At 40.0% G+C, this 12,055-nt stretch overlaps 1 protein-coding gene across 1 annotated transcript in view; it reads left to right on the forward strand.

Annotated features, from left to right (window-relative positions):
* The window catches only part of LOC308082945 (calcium/calmodulin-dependent protein kinase type 1D-like), a gene marked incomplete at its 3' end in the record, with an annotated part of 20,306 nt that extends 14,333 nt beyond the window's left edge, over positions 1-5,973 (forward strand). Inside the window, exons 7-10 of the mRNA XM_080425025.1 lie at positions 66-178; positions 4,763-4,841; positions 5,107-5,194; positions 5,635-5,973. Coding sequence (XP_080281151.1) covers positions 66-178; positions 4,763-4,841; positions 5,107-5,194; positions 5,635-5,973 — 619 coding nt within the window. The remainder of the gene's footprint in view (positions 1-65; positions 179-4,762; positions 4,842-5,106; positions 5,195-5,634) is intronic.
* Positions 5,974-12,055: the final 6,082 nt, after the last annotated feature.

The following is a 12,055-nucleotide window of genomic DNA, read 5'->3' on the forward strand; positions in this document are numbered from 1 at the left end:
GTAGGGATATCCCCCTTTCTTTGAGGAGAATGAGACTCATTCTCTCATTGTCACTGTGTTGCCAGGTTGTGTGGATATCCCCCTTTCTTCGAGGAGAACGAGACGCGGCTGTTCAATAAGATCATGAGGGCTGAGTACGCCTTCCACGCCCCCTACTGGGATGACATCTCTGAGTCAGGTTAGAATATAATACACATTAAAACATCTCTGAGTCGGGTTAGAATATAATACACTGTAAAAAATCTCTGAGTCGGGTTAGAATATAATACACTGTAAAACATCTCTGAGTCGGGTTAGAATATAATACACTGTAAAACATCTCTGAGTCGGGTTAGAATATAATACACTGTAAAACATCTCTGAGTCAGGTTAGAATATAATACACTGTAAAACATCTCTGAGTCAGGTTAGAATATAATACACTGTAAAAAATCTCTGAGTCGGGTTAGAATATAATACACTGTAAAACATCTCTGAGTCGGGTTAGAATATAATACACTGTAAAACATCTCTGAGTCGGGTTAGAATATAATACACTGTAAAACATCTCTGAGTCGGGTTAGAATATAATACACTGTAAAACATCTCTGAGTCAGGTTAGAATATAATACACTGTAAAACATCTCTGAGTCAGGTTAGAATATAATACACATTAAAACATCTCTGAGTCGGGTTAGAATATAATACACTGTAAAAAATCTCTGAGTCGGGTTAGAATATAATACACTGTAAAACATCTCTGAGTCGGGTTAGAATATAATACACTGTAAAACATCTCTGAGTCGGGTTAGAATATAATACACTGTAAAATATCTCTGAGTCAGGTTAGAATATAATACACTGTAAAACATCCTTAGAATATAATACACTGTAAAACATCTCTGAGTCGGGTTAGAATATAATACACTGTAAAACATCTCTGAGTCGGGTTAGAATATAATACACTGTAAAACATCTCTGAGTCGGGTTAGAATATAATACACTGTAAAACATCTCTGAGTCAGGTTAGAATATAATACACTGTAAAACATCTCTGAGTCAGGTTAGAATATAATACACTGTAAAACATCTCTGTGTCGGGTTAGAATATAATCACTGTAAACATCTCTGAGTCATGTTAGAATATAATACACTGTAAAACATCTCTGAGTCGGGTTAGAATATAATACACTGTATTATATTCTATTATATTAGAATTTCTATTATATTATATTCTGAGTCAGGTTAGAATATAATACACTGTAAAACATCTCTGAGTCAGGTTAGAATATAATACACTGTAAAACATCTCTGAGTCAGGTTAGAATATAATACACTGTAAAACATCTCTGAGTCGGGTTAGAATATAATACACTGTAAAACATCTCTGAGTCGGGTTAGAATATAATACACTGTATTATATTCTATTATATTAGAATTTCTATTATATTATATTCTGAGTCAGGTTAGAATATAATACACTGTAAAACATCTCTGAGTCAGGTTAGAATATAATACACTGTAAAACATCTCTGAGTCAGGTTAGAATATAATACACTGTAAAACATCTCTGAGTCGGGTTAGAATATAATACACTGTAAAACATCTCTGAGTCGGGTTAGAATATAATCACTGTAAACATCTCTGAGTCATGTTAGAATATAATACACTGTAAAACATCTCTGAGTCGGGTTAGAATATAATACACTGTATTATATTCTATTATATTAGAATTTCTATTATATTATATTCTGAGTCAGGTTAGAATATAATACACTGTAAAACATCTCTGAGTCAGGTTAGAATATAATACACTGTAAAACATCTCTGAGTCAGGTTAGAATATAATACACTGTAAAACATCTCTGAGTCGGGTTAGAATATAATACACTGTAAAACATCTCTGAGTCGGGTTAGAATATAATACACTGTAAAACATCTCTGAGTCAGGTTAGAATATAATACACTGTAAAACATCTCTGAGTCAGGTTAGAATATAATACACTGTAAAACATCTCTGAGTCAGGTTAGAATATAATACACTGTAAAACATCTCTGAGTCGGGTTAGAATATAATCACTGTAAACATCTCTGAGTCAGGTTAGAATATAATACACTGTAAAACATCTCTGAGTCGGGTTAGAATATAATACACTGTAAAACATCATTGTAAAAATTGTAAAATATGCTCCTCATTGACTTACATTGTACGGTAAAACAGCTCTCAAAGTCCCTCTTTTAGCACGTAAACGAACTCAAACAAAGCTGATTCAGACAATATAGAACATCACCAAACCCACTACCCACTTTTTAAATACACATTGTAACTTCCTGTTCATTTTACTATTTGAAGATGCGGATCCAGTCCGGAAGTTAACATTTCTATTTTAAAAAACAAACAGTAGTGGGTTTGGTGATGTTCTATATTGTCTGAATCAGCTTTGTTTGTGTTCGTTTACGTGCTAAAAGAGTGACTTTGAGATCTGTTTCAGCGTGCAATGTAAGTCAATGAGGAGCATAATTAGAATTCTCAATTTCTAATCAATGGAGCAATTATTTTTGATTTCTTGTCCACCTTTGGAGTTACATCATGGCAAGGTAACTACACAACCCCTACCAAAGTGGTCTTACCCTTTAAGTTCTTCCGTACGCAAAAGTATATCTCTGTAATGTGTCAGACTGACCTCAATGTTAGCTAAGTAGCTACGTATGGATTTGTTCCCATGGCCTTAAAGCTCACCAAAGTCACAGAAGAAGAAGTACATCTGCTGACATAACCGCTGACCTGTTTGGATTAGAGAGAGACCAGGATAATTAGATGTTCAACAGTGAGAACATACAGTAATTGTTTTGCCATCAACTAAGGGATTAAAGTTAATTTGGGTTCAGGGTTTACACAGAACGCCTGTAGACGCCGTGGCCTTAACCACTTAAGCCGATCTACAAGCTCACAACGTGTTGCGATGTGATGCGTTGTGAGCTTGTCGATCTATTATCTCTGTTTGAAATAGCTTTATTGTGAAGCAAGACATACAGTTATGATTCAAACAATTATGAAGTGCTTCCCTATTTTCCTTTTTTCAAAAAACAAAGAGACAGACACACAAAACAAACAGGTACAATTAAATACAATTGTACCTTTTTGTATTTTGTTATTTCACCAGAATCTTGTTCAGGTCACCAGGTTTGCCTAATCTGGGAAAGGTATTTCTTTGTTTAAAGGAGCTACACCATGAATTTAAAACAAATATTTGATATTTAATATCATATGGTGTATGTCCCTCAAACCTTTTTCAAAAGGTTTGAGCCTAAATCATCACTCAGATATACTCATCCCAAGTCAATTGTCTCTGGCTTATACAGCACTTTCAGCTGCAATACCAAAACGTCCACTTGGGCAGGGGGGGGGCTACTGAGCAATTCTGTTCAGTTAATACATTCAGTTAATTAAAAAAAATATTTAAAAAAAAAAAAAATGGAAAAATTCTGCATACAAAGAAGCATCTAAGAAAAATACAAAATTGAAAAAAAAAACACTTTGAACATTTTTTAACAATTCCACCAAGTGTATTTGTATTTGTTCGTAGACCCCCACTTAGGGGGGGTAGAAAAAGTTTCGGAGCGATTCGGGCACTTTTCATTTAACATTGGGGTTTGCCATCAAAAATGTTTATGACATCATAAACATTGCCATTCTGAGATCGCCTGTTCAGACACGCCCATTCTGGAAATCCATGAAATGAGAAGGAATGACTGAATTAAAAAAAACAACATTTTTTTGGGTACAAGAGACACTGGGGACCCCAAAAAATACAAAAAACCAAGAAAAAAGTGATTTTCATGGTGTAGACCCTTTAAATAAGGGCTAAATAAAGATAAAGCACAGGATAGTAATATAATTTGACCTCTCTTTACCTTTAGGGTCTTTTTTTCTTCTTCTTTGCACCAGTTGTGTCAATTATTAGAAATGTGTTGGGATTTGCATTACTGGTCAAGTCAAGTTTGTTTTTATAGCACGTTTAAAAACGTTTAAGACCCAAAGTTATTTCCAAAAGACAAAATAGCAACATAGTCCATTCACAAAGTAATAATTAAAGCCTATAACATAAAAACTCCTCAGAAAACATTAAAATACAAACGACAACAACGAACAATGACCTCAAACTGTGTTAAAAGCAAGAGAAAACAGGTGATTCTATCTTCCCCTCCTTTTGGTTCATCATTCTCATAGCTCTAACCCTGGTTAATGACACTGCTATTGTCTTTTGGTTAATAGTTATCTAACGGTTAATGACACTTCTATTGTCTTTTGGTTAATAGTTATCTAACGGTTAATGACACTTCTATCGTTCTTTTGGTTAATAGTTATCTAACGGTTAATGACACTTCTATTGTCTTTTGGTTAATAGTTATCTAACGGTTAATGACACTTCTATTGTCTTTTGGTTAATAGTTATCTAACAGTTAATGACACTTCTATTGTCTTTTGGTTAATAGTTCTCTAAACCTGGTTAGATAAGATAATTCCTTTTAACAGGACGTTCATGAAAGTCCTTGCGGGCTTGTTTCCAATGAGGGCCTGTGAGCAATTAGGGGTTAAGAGTCTTGCTCAGGGACAAATTTCATTTCATCGACACATATGCTGGCATGGCCTGGAATCGTACCTGTGGCAACCAGGGCCTCTGGCTCCCTAGGCGGGCTCACTAACCACTCAGCTATGGCCGCCCCACCAAAGTCAATGACACTTCTTAATGACACTTCTATTGTTCTTGTGTTTCTACAGCTAAAGATTTCATCAAGAACATGATGCAGAAAAACCCAACCCAGCGCTTCACCACGGAACAGGCGCTCAGCCACCCATGGTGAGTGTGCACGCACGTGCAAGCACACACACACACACACACACACACACCCACACCCACACGCTCGCACACACTCAATCTAAGACCTAACTCTACATCTAAAACCTAACCCTAAAATCGCCTCCCAAAATCTGATGTCAAACGTATACCGTAGTCGTAGTGTTTTCTTTGCAAGGACGTTGTGCCTGACCTTCTGGACATTGTTGCTTTGATGTGTATCTTCTCACACGTGACTGACAGCTTCCTCTCTCCTGATTGGTCACAGGATCATTGGACAGACAGCCAGAGACCAGGACATCTATCAGTCTGTGTGTGAACAGTTACAGAGGAACTTTGCCAAATCCAAATGGAAGGTGAGTCACTCTAAAATGTTACACTAGAGGGCAGTGGTGAGTGATTCTAAAATGTTATACTATTGACCAATTATTTATTTACAAACATTGAGACTGGACACACAGGTGCCTGTTTCATGTAATTAATTGATTTGGGGAGCACTGGTTTCAGTTCATTCAACCTGTTGGCTGGACAGGCACTCCCTAGCATGCCGAGAATAGCTGACATACAAGCTAAAGAAAAAAAACGGTCATAACAGCATATTTCGCACATTTCGCCTAATCCAGAGAAATTGTCTCTCTCTTTCTACGCTGATGATCCATAATTCTATTTTCTCTACATTTACATTTGGTTACTAGAAGCAACCACATTTCCTCTCAGTGTCCGACAAAAGTTTGATCTCGTACCTTACCGCACCGTGTCTGATTTTGTGTTTTCCGACATAATGTTTCTCTCACAGCAAGCCTTCAACGCGACCGCAGCCATCAACCACATGAAGAAGATGTCTCACTCCGACATAACGACCATCCCCGTCCCCAACATTGTGGTGGACTCCAACTGCCAGTGTCCCCTGAGAGGGGTGGAGCACGAAGACGATGAAGACGAGGCCTGTGGCGGCCTGGACCCCAACGGGAACCTGACCGCCGCCCTCACGGATCACCTGATGCCGCCGCCCAACCCGGAGCACAGCAGGTCGCCCTGCGCCACGCTCAGAACCGCCCACAGCGAACCCATCAACCTCGCCCCTGGCATGGTGGAGAGTGGAGGCCACGCCTACCACTCAGAGTGCAGGTATTGATTGAATGATTGATTGATTGATTGAATACTTTATCAGTCATAAATGTAAACATCACGAGGTACAGTCAGACATTAAAGGTTCTATGACATTCATTTCTACTTTTTTTATTTTTTATGTTTTTTGGGGGGTTTTATGACCTCAATTACACCCAAAAAATCTGAACTTAGAACATTCAGTGGATTTTCTGTGGTCTGGGGTTTTCTGAATAATTAGGCTGAAAAGTAATCTGAACTTGGCCCTTGGGCAGTGAAGTCACAGGCCATTAATCCCGCCCACTCTCCTCCTCGCCCCTCCCCTCCCCTATTCTTTCCTTTGGGGGGGGGGGGGGAGCAGAGGCGATGATTGACGGGCAAAATCCCTCAACAGCGACACCCGCAGGCAAAGATTTCTTTTTTCTTTGCAGTTGAAAAGGCTTTAGAAATGTGAGAGAAAAACACCTGCCATGGATCACTGGAGTGGAATTTTTTGTTAAAACTTTTTATACATGTTTGAAGGACCATGACAAAGACTTTTAAAGTGTGGTAAAACTGAATGTCATGAAACCTTTAAGGATAAAAGGATAACACAACAAAGTCCTGGGGACTTGTTTCCATTGTGGTCCTATGTATTCAATTCATCAACATAGTATAACAAATTAACACAATAATACATGTCATCAACAAATACAAACACCATTATGTACGAAGGAGAAAAAGGAAAAACGGTAGCAGTGAATGAACCTCCTTTCTATGGGAATTTACATTCACCTCCCCTCGTGGTCTCCTGGTTGAGTTTTTTTTTTTCAGGCCTTTTTCAGGCCTTTTCCAGGCCTTTTCCAGGCCTTTTCCAGGTAAGGCCTCGAGTTGTTTACCAGTGGTTCTCAAACCGTTTACATTTCAAGGACACAGCCATAACTCTGAGATGGTTCCATCTGTTCCACTCTCAGAGTTACAGACTTATTTGTACGGGTCAATTTGGAAACCCCTCAAGGACCCCCTGAGGGTCCCTGGACCACACTTTGACAACCACTTGGATATTGTGCTGCCAAATCCCACTTAGAAGCTGAATGATGAAGAGAAACGCAGAAAATAAAGCAACATTTCCAAACACAAACATCAGTCTTTTTTGTGAAAAGCCCTGCGTCATCCTTGATAAAATAATGGCCTGTCAAGTTTTTCAGAAAACAGAAAAACTGAACATAGGCCACATTATTTATAGAATAAGTGACTTACTCCAGACTTAGGATATTTATTTTTAGCCTAAGTCACATTGTCTTGTGACTTATAGGCAATTCTCCTCCTGGAGTGGGAACAGCATCTTTTCAATAAGGATAGATTAGACCAGAGGTGTCCATGTGTCATGAGATGATTTAGGCAAAAATAACAATATTTTCCCTCCAAAAACGACTTACGGCGCTGAGTAGGCACAAGGGAATGTCGCAACGTTCGGGACGGCAACTCGCTCGCTTTAGCTCGCTCGGTGGCCCCTTACGTGGCGACAATTCCCTTGAGACTGCGCGCCTCCGAAATGGTTTAGTCTCAATGGGGGAGATGTGAGGCGGCTATGCACGGAATTTCGGGTTTTCCAGTTGTCTATTCACGGAATTTCAAAAACGTTCAAAGAGAACGTTTCCTCTGGCGATCGGGTTGGTGTGTGTGTGTGTGTGTGTGTGTGTGTGTGTGTGTGTGTGTGTGTGTGTGTGTATGTTGTGTTACATTGTGTGTGTGTGTGTGTGTGTGTGTGTGTGTGTGTGTGTGTGTGTGTGTGTGTGTGTGTGTGTGTATGTTGTGTTACATTGTGTGTGTGTGTGTGTGTGTGTGTGTGTGTGTGTGTGTGTGTGTGTGTGTGTGTGTGTGTGTGTGTGTGTGTATGCTATTGTGTTACATTGTGTGTGTGTGTGTGTGTGTGTGTGTGTGTGTGTGTGTGTGTGTGTGTGTGTGTGTTATTGTGTTACATTGTGTGTGTGTGTGTGTGTGTGTGTGTGTGTGTGTGTGTGTATGTTGTTATGTTACATTGTGTTACATTGTGTGTGTTGTTGTTGTGTTACATTGTGTGTTGTTGTTGTGTTACATTGTGTTACATTGTGTGTGTGTGTGTGTGTGTGTGTGTGTGTGTGTTGTTGTGTTACAGCTTCGACACCATGGACACAGGAATGACCAGTAAAGGCCAGACCCTTCAGACGGGGGTGTGTTCTGTCATGTGATTGGCTGGCCAAAACCTTGGGGAACGTCTCCATGTAAGTGACACATTGCTGGCATGTCCTGAGTGGGTGAGTGGGTGTTTCATGTCCTGAGTGGGACTCCTGGGTGTTTCATGTCCTGAGTGGGACTCCTGGGTGTTTCATGTCCTGAGTGGGACTCCTGGGTGTTTCATGTCCTGAGTGGGACTCCTGGGTGTTTCATGTCCTGAGTGGGACTTCTTCCTCCATACTGGGAGAAAAACAGCATCTGAAAGTTTGATAGGATGCATTTTTACACGTGAGGCTGTGACCACTTTTACATTACATCTTATGAGCGGTGGGGTTCATTTGGTGCCGGCCTGCGCGTGCATACTGGTTCTGATCAGTGTGACGTTGTCTGTTAACACATTAACTGCCAAGACCGTAGTCCTACGGGCCGTTAAATCCAACTGTTAAGCGCCGAGACCGTAGCCCTACGGGCTGCGGTCTTTTCGCGCATGCGCGGTCCGGGTGCACTTTCGGAATTTTTTTGATCCACTTCCGTTTCCGGTTTGATGACAGGAAATAGAATTATTTGGGATCCGGTTTTCACGATCACGCCCGCCCTCGTTCTACAGACGAAACTGAAACTCAATTCTCTTCCTGTAGTTTTTTCTCCTCGCATTTCACTGTTTAACGTAATCCGCTCTAACTCAAACATGGATGCCCCGTTTGACACGTGGTTTTCACTGGGAGATACAGGGAGATCTCGCGGATGTAAACAGACTGTGTAGCGCTCAATCTTAAGGATTTTAACAAGATCTATGGCGACATGAAAAAAACAAAAAAACAACAAAAACACCTTGGCACTGGTGAGTACATTATGAGATTAGCCCTTGGCAGTGGATGTGTTAAGGGTCTATAGATCTATACATACTGGTTCTGATCAGTGTGACGTTGTCTGTTAAGGTTCTATAGATCTATGCGTACTGGTTCTGATCAGTGTGACGTTGTCTGTTAAGGGTCTATAGATCTATACATACTGGTTCTGATCAGTGTGACGTTGTCTGTTAAGGGTCTATAGATCTATACATACTGGTTCTGATCAGTGTGACGTTGTCTGTTAAGGTTCTATAGATCTATACGTACTGGTTCTGATCAGTGTGACGTTGTCTGTTAAGGCGTCTATACATTGAAAAACATTTGTAATGATTTATTTCTTGTCTCTCTGTCTCCCCCTAGTGTTTATTTGTCTCCGGGAGGAAAAGTGCCAGTCCGTTGAGTCTGTCATGGGTCTTGATGTCCACTGCCGTAGCTGCCTGAGGGGTCCGCAAGCCGGGGGGTCCGCGGGCGGTCCTGACTCCTGAGTGAAAACTCACATCAAGTGAGCCACCATGAGAAGAGAGGAGGAGGAGGAGGAGGAGGAGGAGGACGACGTGGGATACGAGTCGTGTTCTCATGAACTTAACTGACTCCTCATACACTGTGTTATGAGACACTCATACTGGTGATACACCCCCCCCCCCCCATGTCATTACTTTGAATGGCGGGTGGGGATATGTTTTATAGGTGAACATTGGTGATCTACAAGCTCACAATGCATCGTATCCGCGACGTGTTGTGAGCTTGTAGATTGACACGTTTTGCTATTTGTCGTACAGTGAAGTATATAAGGCTTAATTGGGTATGATGTATCAACCCTCTGGTTTTATTTTTATAAACTGAACTCTGTAAATACATGTATATACAAATAAATAACCAAAGAACTCTTCATGCTGATGATAAACACATTCTATATTTATTGTGTGGAATCAGGATGCAGATAAAAGGATTCAATATGGAGTCCATAAGATTCATGATCCACCCAGGATCAGTGTTGGGGGTAACGGAGTTAGAAGTAACGCCGTTACTGTAACGGAAGATTTGTTTGGGTAACGGAATAACGCGTTAGTTTTTCAATTAGAGTACTCGGTTACTTAGTTACCTTTTCCAAATCAATGGCGTTACTTTCTTACATTTAAAACCTATATCTGTTGCAACAAAGGAAAAGGAAAATCCATCCGACGCATTTGCGCCGTTTGTTCCTGATCAACGAACGAGCTCGTCTCTGTCAAGTATTCACATGTTTTTTGGATTCATTGGTGAAAGGAGGAGGAGTCAATGCAAATAGCCTTGCTCAGCTCAGCTCCACCTCCACAACACTGATGGTCACTCTGATAGCCTTGCTTTTGATTTGATTTGATTGGATTTGATTTTGGTAAAAGATGTACAAGTAAAATCATTCAGAGTATAACTTAAACCCAGGATAACATATTAAAGCGTAAGGAAACACTTGTTTACAGTGTGGTTCTGCAGTCTGGACTTTAGGTTTATCAAACTTCCTGGCAGAGAGGTTTTAATCATCGGTAACGCAAACATAATCTAACGGGTTACTTATCCTGCAACGTAACGGAATACTTTTTAATGGCGCTAAACGTAACGAGTTACATTTAAAAGTAACGTTACCCAACACTGCCCGGGATTCAAACCCTGGTCTCCAGCAGGAAATGTCCATCTTAGGCAGCTGAGCTAATATGGGCAGGGCAATACCTCCTCTCAACCACTAGGTGTCCTACCCGCCCACAGTAGCAGAAAGTCTCAAGAGAAGAGCAGGAAGACAGTGGTGGAAAAAGTACTCCATTTTTTTTACTTAAGTAAAAGTATCAATACTGCAATATAGAAGTACTCTGTTACAAGTAAGAGTCCGGAATACTTCAAAACTGTACTTAAGTAAATCTTCTCAGTTACTTTCCACCACTGGCGGGTAGAGGGTTGTGTTGGTTGTGTTGTGTTAATCATACTCTGTCATACAGATCTAATAAAATGTATGTTTTGCTCTCTAGAACACGTTATGGATTTGGGGCTTCAGTCCTTTTGGAATGCTTTTAGATGATGATGTGTTTTATTCATTCTCACAGTCACATGCGCACAACGTTGCAAACTAACAGATAGAGAGATATTTAATTTGACTACATGTTCTGGTTCTGAATGCCATTGGGTTGTCATGCTGTGTGTGTGTGTGTGTGTGTGTGTGTGTGTGTGTATATGACACCGACATGTCCATGGATGTCACACTCTTAAAGGAGTAGTTCACCCCATGAAGCCTTGAATTCATGGAGATTTGTTTGTTTTTGGCTCATTCCTGAAACAATAATCTGATGAGCGGGTGTGTTTCCGAGTCTCCTTTGTATCTCCTACCGGATACATTGGCATCTTTCCACCGGTCATCAAATTATTGTCTCAGGAATGAGACAAAAACTAACAAATCTCCATGAATTCAATGCTTCATGGGGTGTGTAACTGAAAGAAAGTAAGTTATTTTTTGGGTGAACTACTCCTTTAATATCCCCATGAGTTTGAGTGGTTTGGTACGTATCAGTTTTTTTGTGCTCTATATTTTTTTGTACAGAACTTTGTTTTGTCTCTGTATAATTCAGAATTTGGTTTTGAAACCTTGCCGACAGATTACGAATGTCTTTGTAAAACATGTAAAGTATAACTCAGTTAAAAAAAAACACATCAGTTATTTTCTAATGGATGAGGAGGAGGGGTTCTTCCTGAAAGAGATTATTTATGTGCTGCTTTACTTTGTGGAAACAATCAGTGACGTACAGTACAGTACAGTACAGTACAGTACAGTACTGTACAGTATAGTACAGTACAGTACAATGAAAAGACACAGGATGTTGATTGTTGTGTGTTTTATCATGTACCCAGTCTGAGTTTAACAACTATGGAACAATACTGTACATGTCAACACTGTCTCACCCCAAGACGTCCCAAGAAGTCAAACGTTGGCTGGAAGGGAATACTTCTTTTTTTTTGGAAGGCAAATACGTCACATGTTGACTAGAGTTACGATTCTGTCCCTATCAGGACATTAACTCGAACGGCACTGAGTCCGCT

Source organism: Gymnoscopelus braueri (assembly GCF_963280865.1).
Source record: "Gymnoscopelus braueri genome assembly, chromosome: 3".
Taxonomy (NCBI): domain Eukaryota; kingdom Metazoa; phylum Chordata; class Actinopteri; order Myctophiformes; family Myctophidae; genus Gymnoscopelus; species Gymnoscopelus braueri.